The following is a 22,790-nucleotide window of genomic DNA, read 5'->3' as shown; positions in this document are numbered from 1 at the left end:
GCAAGAGGTTCTTTCCTCCTGCTGCATAAGTGTGTGCAAGGAACAAGCTGGCACCTCTGGATCAACCCCCAAAGCTAAGCAGGTAGGGACATGCTCAGCTGGTGAATCCCAGCAGGGTTTAGGGGTGAGTAAACTCCTCACTGATCATCACTGCTGAGAATCAGGCAGCTCCAAACATGTCCTGAAATGGAGAAATGTGTATGTGGTGAGGACTGGACTGATGAGAATAAAGAGCCACCAGTGTATCTAGGGGTAGGTGGCAGCAAACTATTCCTTTTGGGAATTAACTACTCTAAAGGTCTGCAGCGCTGAAATGCCAGGAGAGATGGACATGACAGGGCCCTTGTTAAGGTCAGGGAACCCAGAACACCAATTTTTTGAAGAGTCAGACTCACTGATTTTCTTCATCCCTGATGAAGCAGAAGCAATGTGCTCAGCAGAACTGGGCGTCGTCCTCTGCTCTTGGGTGACCAGGGACAGGACCCAGGGAATGGCTGGAGCTGTGCCAGGGAGGGTTAGGTTGGATATCAGGGAAAGGTTCTTCCCCAGAGGGTGTTTGGGCACTGGAACAGGAACTGGATTGTTGGGGTGTTTGTGCAGGGCCAGGAGCTGGACTGCATGATCCTTCTGGGTCCCTTCCTGCTCAGGATATTATGTGATTCTACAACTTTCCTGTGGCAATGAAGAGGAGGAGAGAAAGGCCACTACAAAGACAACTGAAGTCTCACCTAAAGACTAAGGAATTGCCTCCCAGTTTGGGGAATGCTGGGTGAATGTTGATGGGTGATGAACCAAAATTTTACCATGCCTTCCTAGAGACCCTGTCACCCTGCTGGAGTCACCCATTCACAGGTGGGCACAGCAGGGAAAGATCAAAGCAATCCTCATCCTTACCAGCAGTAAGGGCATGTGTAACCTTGGGTCAGTACAAATCCCTGCAGTCCAGCTCCTTGGACACCCATGCCAACATTCCATCACTTCCTTGCATCCATTAATATGTACAGCCCCCCCACCTCCCTTTCATTCTGGACTCTTCTCAGCACCAAAAGCTGCAATTCAGTGTACCAGGGATGAATGAATTTGGATTAAATTGTTACCACGAGTACAAATGGCAGCTGTTTTGTCATGATCATGACCCACAGCAGACTCTCCTGAATATTTATCCAAACTCCACTGGGAGGATGGGTTTGTCCCCTGTATGTGGCAGCCCAGGAACCAGAGAGTATCTCAAGTGGCACTCACTACCTGTGTAAGGACAGGTGAGCCACCCCTGCTCCCTGGAATTGGTGTTTAACAGGAAGTTCACCTGGGGACCCCTGCAGGTGCCCATAAACTGCCCATAAGTCAGGTGCCCTGACTTCCTGTGCCCATAAACTGGAGTAGTGAGGTGAGCCCTGCCCTGAGCATCAAGGAGAGAAAGGATAAAGTCACAGAATCCTTTAATGGTTTGGGTGGGAAGGGACCTTAAAGATCATCCAGTTCCTACTCCCTGCCATGGGCAGGGACACCTTCCACTATCCCAGGTTGCTCCAACCTGGCCTTGGACACTTCCAGAGATCCAGGAGCAGCCACAGCTTCTCTGGACAGGTACTCACAAAGCCAGTCACATATTCACAGAGGGAGAAATTTCACCTCTACTGAGTATTGCATCCCACTAGAGCATCCCAATAGTTCATCCCAGGACACTGGCAGAGAGTTGTATTTTTTCAGGAATGGTATTACAGCTGCAGTAACTCCAAGATCTGGGGGGGTGAGGGATGGGGGGAATCCAAGCATAAAATATGAAGCCACTGGAGCAAGTTCTGCTTTTACCTTTTTCCAGGAAAAAGGTGTTACATTTGGAGCTGCATCTTCCAGGTGGGGGAACCTACCAAAAGACCACTCTGTCTCCATGTTTGCAGTCTCTTCCTCCTCTGTGAGATCTCTATAGAGTCTTTCTTCAAAGCCTAAAGAGAGGAAAAATAAACCCCCGCATCATGGAACAGAGGAGAAATCAGGCAACTGGCCTGAGGCACCACTGGAATAATTCCTGTGGTTATATACAATAGTCATATGGAGATATATTAATAATGAAAATCCCAAGAAGCTCAGCAATTTAGAATGTGACTTTTTACAAGATCATGCAGTGAGAGGAGTTAGATGGGATATTGGGAAGGAATTTTTTCCCTGTAAGGGTGGTCATGCCCTGGCACAGGGTGCCCAGAGAAGCTGTGGCTGCCCCTGGATCCCTGGAAGTGTCCAAGGCCAGGTTGGACAGGGCTTGGAGCAGCCTGGGATAGTGGAAGGTGTCCCTGTCCATGGCAGGGGATAGGACTGGATGGTCTTGAAGGTTTTTTCAAACCAAACCATTCCATGATTCTGTGATCTTGGAAGAACTGAGTACACTAAGGATGAACAAGTAATGGCAGATTGTATCCCAGCCCTTCAGAAATGGAATCACAGAGACACAGACTGACACAGTGAAATGCATTAAGTGGGTTTTATAAAAAACTTAAAAGATCAAAAAAGAGAGGGTGACAAGACAGCAAAATTGACATGGAGGAAAGTTCACCACTACAGACAGCAGTGTAAATAGATCAGATGTGCCAGAAATAAGTGAAACTACCACATCATCATCCAGTTCCTCTCTCTACCCTGAAAAACAGATCCTGCCTGTCCCTTCTTGTCCAGGCAAGTTTTAAACCTCCTGAGGTTGGGTTTAAAGATATGGATTTAAAGAGTATGATGTGCATTTTGTTGCCTTATTCATACCTGCAGTGAACTGCAGAAATAAACACAGGTGGGCAAAGCACAGGAATGCTTCAGCAGAGATGATGGGAAGAACAAGCAGGGCAGAGGGAGGAAGCAGCAATGCAAAAAGGCAGCTGGGAATAGCTGGAGATCATCTGTAAAAGGAAGGCTTCACTTTGATATATGGTGCCAGAGATGTTATTAATGATTTGCTAGTTTTTACCTTTAAAAACTTGGGGTGGATTATTTATTATGTCACCACAGAACTCGTATGATCTATGGAAGGGATGATAATATGTACCTGTTCCTGGCCTCTCAGATTCACTGCATTTTTACAGCCTTTAATTAGGATTTAATTCTGCACTCCTGACACAGAGGAAGAGTTTGTGGTGTACCTAAAGAAAAAAAAACAACACCTCTCCCCTTGCTTAAAACATTCCATTTGATCATGAATGAGCAGCTCTGCTGAGAGTCATCACAGCATTTTCACAGGTCAAAAGATTTATTTTCCTCTTAAAATAATGAATAACCTAGGGAAACCCAACTGACCTAGAAATATTGCTGAAGTCCTGACTCTGGGGTCCTTCCATGAAGTTAGCCAGGAAAGCAGTGGGCATTAGCTGCATTCTGGGTGAGAATCTCTGCAGCAGGGTTGGTGTTCTGCATTTGGGAGAAAATATCAGATTTGGGTCTAGAGTCATTATCTGAGGCTGGGGAAAGGCAGGAGCTGCATATCCAACTCAGCCAGCATCCTCACTTGCCATGCACAAGCAGAACTGCATATAGCCCAAAGTTACTGGTGTCCTCAGCACCATCTTAGTGTTCTCCCCTGGAAATTTCTCTTCTCTTCTCTTCTCTTCTCTTCTCTTCTCTTCTCTTCTCTTCTCTTCTCTTCTCTTCTCTTCTCTTCTCTTCTCTTCTCTTCTCTTCTCTTCTCTTCTCTTCTCTTCTCTTCTCTTCTCTTCTCTTCTCTTCTCTTCTCTTCTCTTCTCTTCTCCTCTCCTCTCCTCTCCTCTCCTCTCCTCTCCTCTCCTCTCCTCTCCTCTCCTCTCCTCTCCTCTCCTCTCCTCTCCTCTCCTCTCCTCTCCTCTCCCTCTCCTCTCGCCATTAGATGGTCCCCACACGGGTAACAATGACCTTTCATAAGCCTAAAATCCCTCTTGGCCTCTGCCTCCTGTCCTCAAACATCAAGGCTGTGCTTACACTGCAGACCATGGGAATCCTCTCTGAGGATCCAAAGGAATTGTACTGGGCATGGCATAACCTGGCAGTGAGTCAGCCCAAAATGACAAGGGGAGAGAGGAAAGGGGATGGGTGGCAGGAGATGGGGTGAGTGAACTGTCAGAGAAGAGCAGCTCAGTGCAGGCACACCCAAGGGAGAGCTGCTTTGGTGAAGGTCGGTGCAGAGGAGGTGGGTGTGACGTGCTCCTCCCAAAGCTCCAGGATGGAGAGCACCTGGATCACTCCAGCTCTGACTGGCACTGAGATTTGGGGTGAATTTTGCAGCTATATGACTGAGAAAACCAGATTTTCTGGCTCCCTTGGTTCTCTGCACACACTGAGAAATAAGCACTGCCCCAGGCTGGAATTGCCCTTTCAGCAGGAGAAGCCTCCAAATTTGTTTGGAGGTTGAGTGTAGCCATGGCACTGAGGAGACAGAGACCTCAGAGGCTGTTTTATTATTTATTTCTTATGTTCCTGTTCTCCTCCATGAGCACAGCACCTATTCCTGGTGATTTGGAGAAGGACAATAATAAAACAACCAGAATAAATATTCTGAATAGTGGGAAAATGCACTTTTATCCTGCTCCTGGCCTGATTCCTCCCTTCCTCAATGCCTCACTGAGTGCTTTTGTTGGTTGATAGCTTCAATGTGGGACTGAGGATATGGGTGTTCATTCAATAAATACCAAGGGAAGTTGCAATGGGCATTTTCCTGCCCAGGAGCACCTAGGATCTTTAATATCACCTGCCTGGGATTTGGGTGGGTGGGAGTTGGGTGGGACAGAAGGTGGCTTATTTATGGTTTTCTCAGGATGATGATGGCAAGTTTCTAACAGAGCTAGAATCAAAAAATTTGTTGGAAGGGACCTGAAAGCTCATCTCATTCCACCCTCCATGACCATGGATATTTTTCACTATCCCAGGTTGCTCCAATCCTTGTCCAACCTCGCCTTGGACACTTCCAAGGATGGAAGACCACTGTTTCCTGTGTGATTTTATAGATTCAGCCCTCAGGACATGGTGTGTTCTCATCATTCCTGCACCAGTGGGATGTCACCTGCAAATCCTCATCCTGGACTGTTCCAGGATGAGGCTATGGAAGAGGAAAAGGGAAGACCCAAGTGTCCCAGACTCTTCCACAGTGACCTTTTAGCAGGAAAGTGGAGCTGCAGACAGCAAAATGTGAGGAATAAAGCTCAGGACACATCTGACATGAGCAGTAAGATAAGAAGAGCCACCAATAATTCAAGATGTTCATTATTATTTTAATTAAACTCCAAGGAGGCATTGAGGGATCATGGGTGTGAAGTGACTTTCCCAAAACCACTCCAGGTACAGCCCAATTCCTGTCTTCCAAGCTGTGTCCCCACTATTTCCATCCTATCTGCAAACACAGCCTCATATCAGCCCAAAACCCCAGCTCTTCTAATCAGAGGGAAAAAAAAAAAAATAAAAAAAAAATCCATTTTTCCTCAAGCAAAACAAGAGGTCTCCACATACCCTGGTGGTAAGAGTTTAACCTAAGCTGATGTTAAAACAGAAAGAAGACATGGTCCCTGCTTAATTTAAAGCAAACACTTGCCATTAAAATAAGTTTTCGTTATTAAAATTAATTACATAAACAAGTAACAGCCTGAATTAACTTTTGGTTGAACCATTTACCCAAGCTGAGAGACTCTGAGACTCATTTTTCAGTTTCATTCTTGCTGGGGATGATATAAAGCTCCCCATAACCTCTGTGGCCTGGAAGAAGCCACACTCAGTCAATACCCTCTCAGAATGACAGGTCCCAAATCCCACTGCAAGCTCTGATGGATTGTCCTGGGCTGAGATTTCGTACAACTCCTGCTTTCAGAGGGGAGCTGACACGGATAATTGGTGTCACTTTTGCTGGGACCATGCCAAATGCTGACAAGACAGTTCCTAATCAGAAGTGCTGGGATTTGTGAGCTGGAACAACAGGGAGGTGTCATTGTGGCAGTGAAATCGAGGGGTCTCAGCTGGCTGGGACAGAGTGGCCTCTTGGCTGGTGCAAGATCTTGACGTTGTGACACAGTTTGGTGGCACCAGCTTGGCAAGAGCTCTGCAAACATGGAAACCAAGCTAAACTCTCAGCCTGAGCCCTGGAGAGCTCAGGAGTTCAGGAGAAAGGCTGTCAACCCCTTTTTCTGCAACTCAGACCTTAATCCTCTCTTGGAAGACCCACAGGATGCTGCCATGCAAGATGGGGAAACATTCTTTGGTGCCATATGGTGCTGCATCACTGTATATGGTTTCAACCCTAAAAATCAGATTATTTCTACAGTCATTCAGGAATGACAAGGATTAGCCACTTTCTCAACATCTCAGAGGGAGTCTGGATCCAGGGCCTGACGTTGTTTTCCCACAAAACTCCTCCTGCACCACAGTCCCCACCTGCTTTTCACCGAGAGCAGGCTGTGCCACCAGCCCTGACTCTGCCTCCAGCACCAGCAAAACATAGCAGGGATAGGGAGCTATTCCCTGGGAAATTGATCCATCCTGACAGGCTCCTGGGATAAATCAAAATTATCTCCACTAAGCCGGGGGGTGTGACTGATAGCACAGGACAAGTCTCACTGAAGTGTTTCAGGCTGTAAGAGGGATTCACCCAGTAAAAACACCCGGTTTCCATCCTTAAGAACTTGGATTTAGAGACACATGAATAGGGGGAGGGTTTGTTCCATGTCCCCAGGGGTTTCAAAGGCTGTTTAATTGTCCTGCTCCTCTCCCACTTTTCCTTTGCCGCATTGTTAGCGTTATCAACAATTCCCATGCTATAGCACCACGCAGGAAAATAATTCCACACCTGGCACTGGGCTCGTATCCTGTCTGCAGGGGCCACAGGGCGAACAATCGGGACTGCAGCTCCCGTATGGCACCGAGCACGGAGCGGGGAAGGAAACCTGGGACAGCGGCACAATTGGCGGGGCAGCATCGGCCGCGCTCCCAGTGAGAATTTTGGCTGCTGTTGGAGCGCGGGGCTGGGATTTTGGGACACGCGTGCGTTGGACGCCCTCTGCTGCTGATAAACGTGAGTTCATCGTGTTTCTCTTCAAGGATGTCATTCCAGGCCGGACCCAAGGTCAAGGAATCACAGAATCATGGAGTCACAGGAACATGGGATCACAGAATCACAGAACCACGGGATCATGGAGTCATAGAATAGTAGAATCATAGGAAGAACCATGGAATCATGGAACCATAGAGCCATGACATCATAGAATCACAGAGCCATGACATCACAGAATCATACAACCATGATATCATGGAATCATGGAACCATAGAGCCATGACATCATAGAATCACAGAGCCATGACATCACAGAATCATACAACCGTGATGTCATGGAACCATTGAATCATAGAAACATGGAACGTGGGAGCCATGACATCATGGAACCATAGAGCCATGACATCATAGAATGCTAGAACCATGATGTCATGGAATCATAGAATCTGAGCCATGGAATCATAGAATCACAGAGCCATGACACCACAGAATCATACAACCATGATATCATGTAATCATGGGATCATGGAATCATGGATTCATGGAATCATAGGGCCATGACATCACAGAGCTGTGACATCACAGAATCATAGAACCATATCATGGAATCATGGAATCATAGAATCATGGATTAATGGATCATAGAGCCATGACATCATAGAATCATAGAGCTGTGATATCATAAAACCATGGAATCACTGAATCATGGAATCATAGAATCATGATATCATAGAATCATAGAACCATAGAATCACAGAATTATATAGGCACAGAATCATGTAATAAAAAAAAAAAAAGACAGAATGGTTTGGGTTGAAAGGGGTTGACTTTAAAAACAATCCAAATCCAAGCCCCTGCCATGGACAGCTCTGTTTTCACATCAGCATAAAATAATATCAATAATAGGGAAAGGAAGGGCCCTGTAGGCCATGCCCTATCCCAAAATAAAACAATTTTTTCTTGCATTCTGATTACTGTAACTTTTTCCATTTTCTTCTTAAACCTTCTTTTGAATTATATTTTTTCCCTGCTCCATTCCGCTTCTCCACCTGTTCAACAACACAGCCAGCTGTCCTCCAGAGCTGCATCCCAATAGTGCAAATGCAGCCATTGGCTCTGAATTCCTCAGTAACTCATCCAAAATTCCTCTTTGCCCAGGAAAGCTGTGGCTGCCCCACTCTGGAAGTGTCCAAGGCCAGGCTGGACAGGGCTTGGAGCAACCTGGGATAGGGGAAGGTGTCCCTGGCCATGGCAGGGGAGTGGAATGGGATGGGATGAGTCCTAAGGACCCTTCTAATGCAAACCATTCTAGGATTCTATGACTGAGGTCCCCACAATCATGACCCTAATATCTCACAGAGTTTCTGAAATTCTGAAATGTCTGGCTCAGTTTTGTCTCCCAGGATCATGACTTTCCTCATCCCTGGAAGGACACGACCTGAAAGGTTGAATCTTCTTCCAAAACCTCTCTGTTTTCATTGACTTGTCCACCTTTTCTGACCAGATCTCCATACTGGGCTGGCAGTCTCCTGAGATTTCCTGACCACTGGAAAGGGAGAAGATGCTCTTTGAAAGGTGTATTTTGCTTTGGGCAAAGGCTTTGAATTATCTGACTTAATAATTGTGGCTGTGCCACAGGAATTTTATCCAGGCTGAAATATGTTTGGTGTCCTATACAGACAGAAAACATCCTGCATTTTCTATTGGTATCAAGATTTTTTTTTTTTTAATTTTAAGAAATCCCTTTTTTATCCCTCTGAGATCTTACAGCCCAGGCATCAACCTGAGAGAGCACATGTCTGAGAGAAACTGCCTTGTGGGGTCTCATGAGAACACACACCTTGTGGACTGATTTCTGGAGTCCTGGAGTCAGAAACAGCATTCAGGCTGTGCTCTGACTGATTTTTGAAGGCACACTGACCCTGTTTCAGCACCTTGGCATCCAAGAAAAACCTTTAGGGAATCAAAGACCCAATGTCCAAAGTTTAGGTGCCCACTCTTAATCATTTTAGCATTGCAGAAAAACTTCATCCTCACCTGTCTGTCAATAAAAGCAGTCCAGAGGATTAGGGAAGGCTTAGGTGTAAATTCCTCACCCTAGGGGTGCTTCAGACCAACACCTGTTAATTGCACCAAGGTATAATGGACTTTAGGATGAGCCAGGCTCTGATCGGGGGTCCTTTACTCCACATACAACATTTGCCCACCCTTTGGGCCTTTCAGAGCCACTGTCACTTGGGAAGCACCTGTGTAGGAGCTTTGTGAGTGGCTTGCTCCAGCAAACAGTCAAGGTACTTATAAAGAATAGGATTCTATTCAGGATTCTCAGCTGCTTCCCACACAAATTCTGTTCAGGACTCTAACATGCTTAAGACCTTTTCTCATTCAAATTTCAATACCTTGTGCCCCCCCTGCCAGGATTCCTGGAAAGGGCGTCCTCTGTTTTATACCCCCAGCCAGCTCACACAGGTGGCTTAGAGCTCCCAAACCCCACTCTCCTAAGTTTGATTTTCAGGGAAGACAGGGTGGTTTGGATAATTTCTTTTTTTTTCTTTCTTTCTTTTTTTTTTTTTTTTTCCCAGTAAGAGGAGGCAGACTGAGTTTTCCAGTAAGGAATCTGAATGAACCCCCCACTCCTAGGGGAAACTGCATGCCTCCTCCATCTCCCAGGGATGAAGGCACTTCCAAGCTGTGTCCCACGATGCTCCATGGTGCTGACAAACCCCCTCCCCTCCCTCTCTCTCCCACATCCCACCTGCACCCTGACATGGCAGAGCTCCAGGCTCCCAAGCACTGATGAAAGTGTGGAGATTTACTTCTGGCGTTGGGAAATATCTCATCTTGACAAAACAACAGCCGTATTTCCTGTATCTGTACACAAAAGAAATAACAGGCAAATGTGTATCGAGTGGATTTATCTACACAGGATTTTGCCTCACAAGGAACAATGGAAACTCAAACCCATGCGGTTGCCCAACCGCAGCAGAGTGTTTAAATTTTTTTTTCTTTTTTTTATTCTTTTTTTGGAAAATATTGTGCATAGGGGAGTTCCTTAACACAGCAAGACAGCAGGCAGCTTCCTGTTATGAAAACAGTCAACAACCTGACATTCAGCAATCTGACATTCCCCTCACCCAACGTGATAAACAGGGCTGATAACAATCTGTCACAATAGGTACAATAGCACCCCCCCCATAGAGGAATAGGACGTGGACAGAGCCTCAATACACAAATATCCCAAGCCATCTCTTCCAGCTTCTTTTATACAGTAGATAATCTCATCCTGCTTTCCGTATTTTCCCAACATTGATTCATTTCCCCTCAGGCAGGGGTCAGAGTGGGAGCTGGGTGTTTGACACCACTTTCTCGCAGGTCTTTGTAGTTCAGAGGCAATGCTAGGGTTGAGATCTGAAAACTGTTTACCGGGTTTCCCTTCCTCCTGCCATTCATGATCCCTGCGTTTCAATGCCACAGCTGCTGGACTCCTCTAGCTTGTCCCCAGAGTCACCTCCTCGACCTGAATTAAATCCCAGAAGCAAAACAAAAAAATAGTGGGAACCTCTTCCCCCTTCAGTGACCTTGGTAATGGATGCTGGAGCTGCCTTTTTCCCTTCCCTGATTCCCTATGGCCTCCACCCCAGTGATGCTCTGAGTTTCTCTGCTAAGGCTGCAGAAGAAATATCAGATAATACTAATTTCCCACCAAGTAAGTGTTGGAGAAACCTTTCCTCCATCTGAAAGTAACTGCAAAATAAATGTAGAGGAACTCCTTCTCTGCTGTTTATCTCCTAGGCTGCCCAGGAAAGCTGTGGCAGCCCCTGGATCCCTGGAAGTTATTTAGACCAGGTTGGATGGGGCTTGGAGCAACCTGGGATAATGGAAGGTGTTCCTGCCCATGGCAGGGGGTTGGGAATTGAATGAGCTTTCAGGTCCTCTCCAACCCAAACCATTCTGGAATTCTATAATTCCTATAGTTATTTTAAAAGGCCTTTGGCCATTTTCCAGCCCCTCCACAAACTCCAGTGAGGTTTATTGGAGCATCTCCCAACTCTCCCCCACAGACTGCAATTCCTTTTCTACATCCTATAGGAAAATAATGAAAACTCAGCTGCTGTGTCCTAAGAGCCTTTGGGTACCTTCCAGGCAGCAGAAACAGGGGGGACACAGCCCATTCCTCATCTTTTGCTCTCAAAGAAAGGACAATCTCTCCATTGCTGGCAGGAGTCTTTGTGGAGGGGAGGATATGATCTGTAACATGGAAAATTTTGAAGCACTCCTTGGAGGCACAAATCAGTCCCATTGGCCCTTGATTCCGCTGCTCACTCACAAAGAATTTTCCTTTGAAGCTTCCTTTGAAGCCAGCATTCCCATCCAGGCAGAACAGCTCCAGCAGGAGATGGGAATGAGGGCAGGCATCATCCCATGTAAATTTGGCACAGGAAGATCGTGTACCACATGCAGTACCTGGCCAGAGGTAGCATTTATGATTTAGTACAGAATTTATTGCTTTTTAAGGTATTTGAGTTCTTTCTGCCATGCTTTGTTACAACAACCTATCTCAGGCTGGTCTTGCTGGTGACTTGGGGACACAGCACCTGGCATCATGTTTGATCTTCATTTTTCTCTACCAGAGTCCAGATTAAATGCTCGAGAGATGGTATTTCGTGCCTGGACTCAGATGTTTATTAATTCTTATCTATGTTACAGTGACTTCTACAGCACTTCTACCTAACTAGCTGAAAATAGCCACCTATCTCTCTCATTACAAGGCTTTTTAAGGCCAAACTGTCCAATTAAGAAAAGCCACCTAAATTATTTTTAATTTTAACCCAATAACCAAACACCCGTGGCCTGCAATGTGGAATTTTCTACCCAATTAAACAAGATCCCATCTAGACCCATGAAGAAGAACGTGAAGAAGAAACCTCCGCTCTAAAACCTCCATCTTGCTATCTGTATATTACTGCATTCCAAAACCTTAAATTCTAAGTTTTCCACAATGTGATACTACACACTTCTATTCAAACTACACACTCATGATCCCAGTTCTATCATTCCATTTTGGAAGCCTTCTCCACAGACTTAGGTCAAAAGGAGTGTTTTCCTGGGGGTCAGTGCCTGTCAGCACAGAAAGTCCAAATTTCTCAGTTTCCAGGCTTCCAACATCCTGGTGCTCCCGGACATTTGAGGAATTCCTCTGAGATGGGGATGCACAACCTTCAGCTCCCTTGAGCACTCCGGTGCCTGTGCCTGCCTCCCAAGGGAAGCAAGGACTGTCGTTCCCTTTGAAAGCACAGCTGGAGGAGACACTTGCTCAGCAGGCTGTTGTTGCCATGAGGATGCTGAAGAACCTTTGTCACTTCACCACGAGGCCAGTGCCTGGGAAGCTGGGCCATGATGTCAGGGCATAATTCTTCGTAGCCAGGAATCTCCTGGGTTATTTTTGTGCCACTCTGACATATCTGGCTCCTGGCTCGGGTCTCACTCAGTGAACAGGCACCAGTTTCATCACATGGCCCTAATTATTTTCTGCACCACCCCATCCATGAAAAAAGGACAGGTGGTGGTCAAACCACCAGTCCTGGGGAGGTCTATGATGGATATTAGGAAAAGGTTCTTCCTCTAGGGGTAGTCAGACACTGACAGGCTCCTCAGGGAATGGTCACATTCCCAAAGCTGCCAGAGCTCCAGGTTTGGACAATGCTCTCCGGCACAGGGTGGGATTGTTGGGGTGTCTGTGTAGGGCCAGTTGTTGGATTTGATGATCCTGGTGGTCCTCTTGCAACTCAGGATATTGTAGTCTAGTCCAGCCTAAAAAATAGCTGTGTATTCAACCCATATACAAAGCATTAGGTGACATCTGGAAGCATTTGTGCCACTTATTAAGATCAGTCAAGAACACTTAGAAAAATCATCCTAAAAGCCAAAGGGAAAAACAAACAAACAAAAAAAATCAATCCCATCTGGTCAGAGAAGCCCCTGTAATGCAGCCAAGTCTTTGTGCATGGCCAAGACTGCGAGGGAAGGAGCTGTGCTACCTCAGGTCATGGTGACACTGGGTCTGGCACCACTTGGAAATCACAAGAACCAACATCTTGACCCTGGGGCAGCACTTGAAAGCACCCTTAGCTAAAATCTTGCAGGGCAAGAAATGTGAAGAGCATCGAGAGCAGAGAGAGCTGCACTGGGGAACTGGGAACCAGAGCACGTTTTCCTCGTGGGGAAATGTCACTGCCATGCAAACACACTCATTAAAATGGGCTCATGCTCATTAAAAACAGGTTTATCTCCACCAACCAGTGCCAGGACTCGCTCCTAGCCATGTCCCTGTGGAAGTTGCTCTCTAACCCATGGGATGGAGTCCCACACAAGATTCCCAGCTGGTCACTGGTCCGTGCTGATGCCTGAGTCACTCCTGGGCTCTTCTCACTGGGCTGGGCCAAACCCATGTCAAGGAACGCTCAAACAATCCAGCGGTGCAGATGAAGGAATTCCTGTCTGGGGTAATTTACTGGTGTGATGCAGCTCTTGAGCCCTCAGTGACCTCGTTTGGTCACAGTCTCTGATTTATGCCACCGTTAATTGCCATAATTCACTGTTTCCGCTGCAGTAACAGCGAGGAGCCTCAGGCTGGAGAAGAAATGCTTCTGCTCGGTGATGCTCAAAAACAGAGCAGGCCATTTCTGCTCTGAAAAGAGTCTGCAAATCAAAGTATAACCTGTGAGAAGGAGAACCAGCACCCACAGGGGAGCGGAAGGTGGCTGCAGTGACAACTCACATTCCTGTGGTCTCCTGAAGGGGTGGAAAAAGGCTTTTAAAGCCAAAAATGAGAATTTTAAGGACAGATCAGAAGGAGAATCCTGTGTACATGCACAGGAAGGTCCTTGCCCTCACAGGGCACAGTGTATTTGTTAGAGAGCACCCAGTGCTACCTCCCAGGCACCCACCCTGGAGCAGGAGGGTGCAAAACCTTCCCAGGCCACTCAGGGATTGGGTCATATCCTTATTTCACAGGTGCAAAATGACCCCAAAGCAAACATTCTGGTGCACGAGTGGCTCATGGGTTGCACTTGGGTTGTTTGCAAACCCTTCAGCTTTTGTGTGCTCTGTACCAGGGGGATGCTGAGCTGAGCAGCTGTGTTTGACCAGCAAACTCCCCAGTGCCTCCTGGTCCCTCAGCACTGCCTCAAATGGTCTCAGGATCAACCCCAAAAGTTGCTCTTCCAGCAAGCAAAGGAACTTCCCCTCTCCCTTTCCATTAGAAATGGAAAAACTTCCCTCAGCTTCTGTATGCACCAAAGTGGCCACTGCATCATTTATAGGTTCATAACAGGGATTAGGAGGGATTACAATAATTTTTAACATTTTTTTTTCATAGCTGAGCTCTTTGGAGAGCCTCACTCACCTCCTTTGCTCCTTGTTCCTTGAGAGGCATTTTTTGTTAATACAGAGCAGGCAGGATTTGCCCTTGTGCCCCGTCCAAGAAAAAGAGAGAAAAATAACCCCAAACAATTGCAAATCTTTCATTTGAGAAATTAATCCACAGGGGACCAAGGTTAAAAATAAAGTTCCTTGGCCAAGGCCTTTATAAGATTCAGCCATATTCTCTGGAATATAATTCATAAGCACAATATGTTTTTTTGTTATGAATGAGTGTGAAGTACCAGAAAAGGAAAGAGGAAACCCCTAATGTAGTCCTGAATAGACCTGTGAAAAAGGATAATAAAACTTGTCCTGGATTTCCTTTAGCAGCAGGTGCTTCCTTTGGAGTTTCTATTCATTCAGACTTTGGGCAGACACAGCCTGCCAATTTTTTTTTTTTAATTTTGGTAAACACAGCCCTCACTTGATCTGAATGAAGGTGAATTTGTCTTCTTGGCCACTGTCAAGCTCATGGGCTCACAAGGTCAGTGCCAAAGCTTCTCCAAGCTTTTGGGGTGGGTCCCCTTCCAAACCTGACAGGTAGAAAGGTGCTACTTCAGGTCAAGAGGTTTGCTCAAGAATCCAACCTGGAAGGCCCCAAATTTCCATTTTAAATAGACCATCCCATCATTCCTGGTGAGACACCCACGCCTGTCCATCCACAGCAAGACACCAGCAGGGGAATGCAGCTCCTCAGCCTCCCAAGGCTCATTTCTGGGGAAGACATAGAGGATATTGAGCACTGATTGGTGTCTATAAAATCTTTAATTAGAGGATTAAATTGCACAACGTGTGAAGGCCTACATTGTCCAGACCCTTCAGCTTTCAACATCTCCCTGGACATCAGAAAAACCCAACTTCTCCCTGTCAAACACATCCTGGCTTCCCTCCCAAGCCCTTTTCCCACCCAGAGGCAGCACCACAAACTCCTCAATTCATGGAATCCCAGAGTGGTTTGGGTTGGGAAGGGAAATTACAACTCATCTTGTTGTGTACACAGACAGAAAAAGGCAGTTTGCTCCAAGGAGCTGAAAATCTGAATTCACCTTTCCTGAAATTGCTGGAACAACTGATACTTACATGAGGAAAATACTGGATATATTATAACATATCACAATGCCTTACAAATCTTGTCCGCCTAAAGGAAGGAGGGATTGGAACAAGAGGATCTTTAGGGCTCCTTCCAACCTAAACCATTCTGCACAAACTGTCAGAACTGATGCTTTTTTAGGTGTCTTTAAAGAATATATATTATTTTCCATAACTGCTTTGTCTTGCCAAAAATCCTCACTGCCTGCTCCAACTCACTCCTACTGAGGAAAACACGAACAGCTCATCCCATTCCCTATATTTAACATTCCAGACTTGGCACAGATTTGTACCAGGCCTGGTAACAATGGCATGCAACACCTGTCAGTGACTGCATTTGCCCAGGGATTCACTCTGTTCCATCCTGTGTGTGTTTAATAATTCCTGAAAACAATGGGACAAATATTTTTTTTTTTTTTCCCCTCAGCTCTCACTCAAGCCAACACCACTGTCCAAATAGTACATGAGAGGCCTGCAGAGGCTGGTGGTTGTTTCCTAGACATGAGGCCTCTTTCCCTCAAAAAAGATGTTGTCAGCAGCTCTGAGCTCAGAGAGGGCATTTTCCACTTGTATGGAAGGAAGGAAGAGGAAGAATGAGCAGGAAAGGGGCAGCATCGTGCAGGGTTCTGAAGGCAAAGGATGATGAATTTGAACTTCAAACGGGATGACAGACAGATCTTCTGAGAAAGATCTGAGCAAAAGGATGAGGGATGTGTGGAGTGCACAGCCAAGGCTGGAAAAACGAGGGATTACAGGAGCCAGGGAGGTGGGAGCTGTTGACCAAAGGGACTGGAACACACTGGAGCTCTGTCCTGGAACAGTGTGTAGGGATGGAGATGGGGATGGGGATGGGGATGGGGATGGGGATGGGGATGGGGATGGGGATGGGGATGGGGATGGGGATGGGGATGGGGATGGGGATGGGGAGAGGGACCATGTGTAGCTGGTGGAAAGAGTCCAGAGAGGCCTGGAGCCCCTCTGCTCTGGAACCAGGCTGGGAGAGCTGGGGGTGTTCACCTGGAGAACAGAAGGATCCAGGGAGAGCTCAGAGCCCCTTCCAGAGCCTAAAGGGGCTCCAGGAGAGCTGGAGAGGGACTGGGGACAAGGGATGGAGGGACAAGACACAGGGAATGGCTTCCCACTGCCAGAGGGCAGGGATGGATGGGATATTGGGAAGGAATAGTTTCTGTGACGGTGATGAGTCCCTGGCACAGGTTTCCCCGAGAAGCTGTGGCTGCCCCTGGATCCCTGGAAGTGTCCAAGGCCAGGATGGACAGGGCTTGGAACAAGCTGTGATGGTGGAAGATGTCCCTGCCTGTGGCAGGGGGTGGAACTGGAGGATTCCATCTTTCTGTGGCTTAATCCAGCCTCCTCATCCCAGCACAAAATTCACCTTCCCAGATCTTATGCCTCCTCCCAAACAGCATTTCCCATCTCTGCACCAGCCACTACCACCAGAGCAGGACCCCAAATTCAGCAGCCAACCTCACCCTGCCATGTCCCCTCATCCCCTTGTCCCCATCATTGCCCCAATGGTGCCAGTCTGGCCACACTGCTCTGAGTCTCAGCAAACACCAGCCGAACACACCCCAGGCAGAAGTTACCACACAAGAGTTATCATTTGAGGTTTCTCAGCCCTCCTTAAACAGCAGAAAATGCATCCCAGAGCTGTACTTGAGCACCTTGTGCAGCACAGCTGGGGACAGGTGATGCTGGGGGACATTCCAGCCTTGGTGGACTTCCAAAAACAGCAGTCTTCCCTTAACATGGGCTGCTAGAGGCCATTCCTCCATGGAAAACAAAGTCTTTTTAGGTCATTTAACCTATTCCCAGGGTTCAGCAAAGCTTCTTGCAGCCCAGCCGTGTTACAGATATGATTCACACAATGATATTTCAATCACTTCCTCTGGGTGACTCTTTCCAACAATGCAGATTTCTTGGCAGGAGAAGAATTCCCAGGGACTGAGCTAGAGTTTTCCTTCACCCCTGCAATGCATCTTCTCAAACAGCTTCAAAATGAGACTATTCCCTCCCTTTTCATTGCCCTGCCAAGGAGCCACATCATTCTTCAAGGGCAGGTGTCAAGCCCAGGGAAAAAACTGGGCTAAAAAATCCAAAAATCAGACCTGCAGTGATCCTAATCCAGTTCGGAGAAACCCACTGGAGAAAAAAATGTGGTGGGTTCTCCACAAGTCCCTGACAGGAGGGTGGAGCCAGGTGAAGGCCAGCATCTTGTCCCAAGGAACAAGTGATAGGACAAGAAGAAACAGCCTTGAGTTGCTCCAGGGGAGGTTTAGACTGGCTATTAGGAATAAACCAGGGAAGTGTTGCAATCACCATACATGGAGGGATTTAAATTATGTGAATGTGGCACTTGAGGACATGGGTTAGTGATGCCCTTGGCTCTGCTGGGGCATGGTTGGACTCAAAGTTCTTAAAGGATTTGTCCAACATAGAGTATTCATTTTTTTGTCCTTTTCATAATTTCCCAACTTAGATTTTTTTGTTTTGTTTTGTTTTGTTTGTTTGGGTTTTTTGTTTTGTTTTGGGGTTTTTTGACTGTTGTGTTTTTGTTGTGTTTTGTTTGGTTTGGGTTTTTTTTGTTTGTTTGTTTGTTTTTGTTTGGTTTTTTTTTCAGGAAAACCTCAGTGACACACCCCAAGTCTATCATGTGGCTTTTCTGCAGGTGCACCCCAGGTGTCTGCACAGCAATATTAATCCAAAGGTCTGCTAATCCATGAGTCTCCTGATGTCTGATAGGATGAAACTTTGCCATGCTGGACTTCAAAAACTGGTGATTTCTGAAGCTTAAATATGCTTGAATGTTGTGTAGCCCAAACTCAGAATCTTGGAATCACTAAGGGTGGAAAAGCCCTCCAAGATCAGCGAGTCCAACCATTCCTCCAGCAGTGCCAAGGCCACCACTGACCCATGTCCCCAAGTGCCACACCCATAAGTTTTTTGACATCTCCAGGGATGGGAATTCACCATTTCCCTGCCAGACAAGCCAGTCCATTTTACCAGAAATGAACACCCAGTCATGGATCTGTTCCTGGAAAGAGGGGACAGAGCACTGCAGGATCCTGATGACCCCAGCATGTTCCTCTGGATGGCACCTGCAGGGACCACTGCAGTGCACCTGCCAACATTTCAGCAGATGGAATGAGAAATGTTTACAGTGTCTTTGAGCAGGGATGTGGGAGAGGCAGGAACAGAGGCATTTTCCTTGCCTGGCAGACACATTTATGTTCTGCAGGTGAAAATTGAAGTAGAAAAGTTTGTTACCACTGGTTGGGTTTTCTTGCTGTACCAAATGATGGTTTGGCCATGATTTTCCTCCTTCTTGCAGCTCAGTCTCTCACAGCTTTTTTTATTTTTATTTTATTTTGAAGAATTCTCTCCCCAGAAGTACAGGAAAATAAACTTCTGATCCCGGCAAGTGATTGCAGAAGGGATCCAGCAGACAAAGCAAAAAGTACAAATACACTAGATTTGTGGTGTTGCAAATATTAAATTGCAGAGAAACAAGCTTTGTATTAGAATTATTTGTTATTACCCATCTCTTGAGCATCTCTGAAAACAAACCTTCTCCCCTGAGAAGGAATAACTCATCCCTTTTTATTATTTTTATTATTATTATTATTATGGTGCTCTGTTGTGGAAGCACCGTGGTATCAGATCAATTAATGTGTAAACATCATGAGACAGCCCCTGATGCTGCAAATTTGCAGTTTAAATAACTGAACACTGAGGAAAACCAAGGAGGAAACTGAGGCACTGGAAGGTGTTTTGCCCCCAGTGTTATTTCAGCACTTTTGAGCAGGAAACTGAAGCGATTCTGGGGATTTGGGCTGTTTGAAGTCACGTAGAGAAAGTTTATGGTGAACTCAAGAGGTGAAAACTGAGCCAGATTTCCCAGTGCTTAAATCCAGCAGTGAGTCCATGTTTGCTGGAACACAGGGAGAAATCTGTTTGGAGAGCTATGGCTCATGTCCTTCTGTCTTGACCAAAGCATGAAAACATGGAATCAGGGAATGGCTTGGGTTGGAAAGGACCTTAAAGCTCATCCCAAGCCTTTCCATTGGCAGGAACACCTTCCACTATCCCAAGTTGCTCCAAGCCCTGTCCAACCTGGATAGGATCCCCTGTGTGATGTGAGCATGCTGAGATCTTCCTGCATCCCACCAGACCCCAGAGCCATTGGAAGGGCCTGGAAGGAATCCCAAAGGTCAGGGAAGGTTCTGGTGAACCCTGTGGCACAAAATATCCCCATATTTGGGCAACAACTTTTAGGTAGGACCCGCAAGTGTCATCCCAGCTTGTGCAGGTGTCAGGGTGGACATTCCAGGTGGCATAAATCCCCAGGTGCTTGGGTCATTGGCACCCACTGAATGCTCCAAAGGAATTCCTTTAAGCAAGGTATGAGGTGGAGAAAGTTTCAGAACTTCCCAAGCCTGGAGTGGTGGTGACTGTCTCATCCCTGGAAACACTCAAGTCCAGCTTGGACAGGGCTTTGAGCAACCAGATCTGCTGGGTGATATCCCTGCCCTTGACAGGAGGTGGGACAGGATGAGCTCTAAATGTGCCTTTCCACCCAAACCATTCCAGGACTCTCCGACCACCTTCCCTGCTGCTGGTAGAGCCTCATGTCACCCCCCACCCCAGACCCCATCCCAGGCTTTATCCCACCACAGGACATCTTGCACAACCCATCCTCTTCCCATTGCTTGTGCACTCACACAGACCTGTTCTTCCATTGGCCACAGGGATCCCAGCAAATCCTGTGAAAAAAGGAAACCGACCATCAGCTTTTGGGATCTGCTCCCTATGGGCCTGGAAAGGGGATGCGAATCCCTTTAGCATTGGGTCGGGTTTGTTGCGGATACCTTTTTCCCTCTTTTCTCTCCCTCTCGCTCCCCCAGATGAGGATCCCAGGATGAGGCCAGCATGAGAAAGTGGGCCTGTCTGTGCAGATGTTGCCCAGGGAAGCTGAGGTTCCCACACCAAGTAGGAAGCGGGGCCTCACGGAGCCGGGATGGGGACTAAGGAAGTGGCAGCAGGGCTGGTCCAGGGATGATGGGAGAGGAGAAGCCAAGCGGGGGGGCTCCGGTGTGGAGGGGGGGGACATCTATTCTTGGAGAAAAAGGGGGGCCCTGGTTGGGGGGAGTTTTATTGTAAGGCTTTGTTTACACCCCGAGCTGAATGAATCAAATGACCTTGTTTATTGTCGGTCTCCTGAATGGACGGCACAGGGAGAGGGGGGGAGGGATGGGGTTGTATTATTGTTAATTCTGCCATTTACAACTTCTTCTTATTATTTTTTTTTCCCACCATGCATTGTCGCCGTGATAAAAGAATAAAAGGTGAAACTCTATTCCTTCCTTTCCCCATCTCCGCAGTATTCTCCAAATCCCCAGGCAGGAGCCTTGCTGGGATGAGAGTGCCAAACCACGGAGCTACGGATGAGATGCAGGGCCTGATCCTGCTGCTCCTGACCTCATTCCTTCCCCAAATCCTTTTGCATGGGCTGAGATCTGTCCCCACAGGGCTCAGAGTGTCTCTTCCCCGGGGGGACAATAGGACGCTACAAACCTTTTGCCTCCACTGTCGGATGGATCCCATTTTGCCCCTGGATAGATGCAGCAGCCTGGCCACTGCTTTCACATACAGGGACATGATTCCCAGGAAATAACAACATCCAGGAACTGTTGTTTACATCCCTGCAGTTTTTGGGAGCTGAACTGAAGCCCTCCTGGAAGGACCCAACTTTGCAGCAAACCACCTGCTCTTGGTGCCAGCTGCACAGAGATTATTTGGTGCAAGTCCCCATTATGGTTTGTTTTATCTTTTGGTGGTCCCAATGCTGCTTGATAACTCCCCAGCCAAGAACTCAGCAGTTTTTGGGGTATTTGACTTTGCAGAGATACAAAGATCCAGGTTTGAGAATCAACAGGATTGCTGAGGGCATGAAATGGTCCTTTTGGTTTGAGCATCACAAAAACCCTCAGAGAGAAAGGCAGAAGGTTGTATTGGGTTTGAAATTACAGTTTTCCCTCCTTGTCAAAATTAATAAAGATTTTTACATCTCTAGGATGAAGGGAAAGAGTGAAATGCTTCCCAAATTCTGGCCCCTCCAGGGTCATCCCTCTCTGTCCCTCAGGGTACCCTTGGCTCCACATGGAAGTCAGCTCCTGCACTGGGATTTGCAATATTCATGGGTGATTTCCTCTACCCCTTCACCTCACTCCTCTTTTCCATTAGCTTAAGGCACTTTGATTCCTTCAGGATCATATTTTAATTTCTTAATGACTTCTGGATTTTATTAGCACAATGTTGGAGAGTCTCACTGAAAGTTAAAACCTCATCCCAACTTCTTCTCCTCTCTCCCAGCAATTTGCAAATGGTGATGGAGCTTTCCTGGCTGAGAGACATGAGTGTAACAAGGAAAGCGTCCTAAGTAGTTTGTACAACCAATCTTCTAGGAATTCAGCACTGGAAACCTGGATTTTTCAGGGGATACAGGTGTCTCAGGTGCTTCAGAGCAGCTCAAATGCCACCAAGTGCCCACATCCTGTGTGGGCAGCTGAATCACAGACCCATGGCATAGACATCCACATCCCAGGTGGGTGTTTATCCCACAGAAACCCAACCAGACAGTCAGTGAAGTGACTCATCAGACCACAGGGAGGTCTCTGATTTATGGGAAGATGAATCACTGGCTGGGAATATTTGCCAAAAAATCCATAGGCAGGGTAAGAAGCTAAAGACCCAAACTGATAGAAAAGCCATAAGCACTTCAAGGCAGGTGAGATGAGTTGTGGCATCCAGGGCATCCGCCTTGGGAAATTCACCTTCCTAGGACAGATCCCAGGGAATTCCTGCCCCTGTGCTGGATCTGGGGTTGTGCTGAATTGAGCTTGATCCTGTTTCCCCAGGCTGGCTTATGGAGAAGGAGAGAGATGGGCAAGAAACCCCAGACCTGGACCTACAGAGGAACTCAAATACACGATTTTAGGTCCTTCCTGGCCATCAAAGCTATGGATTTATTGTTAATTCAAGGAATAACAAATAATCCAGCCAGAACAAAGGCACCCTGACCACATTCACCACTGGTAGAGACTGGATGGGCTCAGTGCTGAAGACATTTAATCATGATGTTCTTGCTTTATATTCTGCCTTATGAGCTTTTCCAATTATTTATTCACCTCTCCAATCCTTGCTTGATCACACACTTCTCACTCGTTAATATCAAAGATTATCCTGGGTTCTTTGGTGAGTATTGAGCTATAATCAA

General features: G+C 46.8%; 1 protein-coding gene across 1 annotated transcript in view; it reads right to left on the bottom strand.

The window, feature by feature from the left end:
• LOC134042832 (uncharacterized) overlaps positions 1 to 22,790 on the bottom strand; it is a 56,360-nt gene that overhangs the window by 5,286 nt on the left and 28,284 nt on the right. Inside the window, 7 exon segments of the mRNA XM_062490773.1 lie at positions 1,872 to 1,946; positions 8,343 to 8,408; positions 8,826 to 8,938; positions 9,023 to 9,026; positions 9,741 to 9,856; positions 11,122 to 11,233; positions 12,068 to 12,182. Coding sequence (XP_062346757.1) covers positions 1,872 to 1,946; positions 8,343 to 8,408; positions 8,826 to 8,938; positions 9,023 to 9,026; positions 9,741 to 9,856; positions 11,122 to 11,233; positions 12,068 to 12,182 — 601 coding nt within the window.

The sequence above is a fragment of the Cinclus cinclus genome, chromosome 3, assembly GCF_963662255.1.
Source record: "Cinclus cinclus chromosome 3, bCinCin1.1, whole genome shotgun sequence".
NCBI lineage: Eukaryota > Metazoa > Chordata > Aves > Passeriformes > Cinclidae > Cinclus > Cinclus cinclus.
Note: the sequence above shows the minus strand (reverse complement) of the source record. Positions and strands in the feature narration are given on the sequence as shown.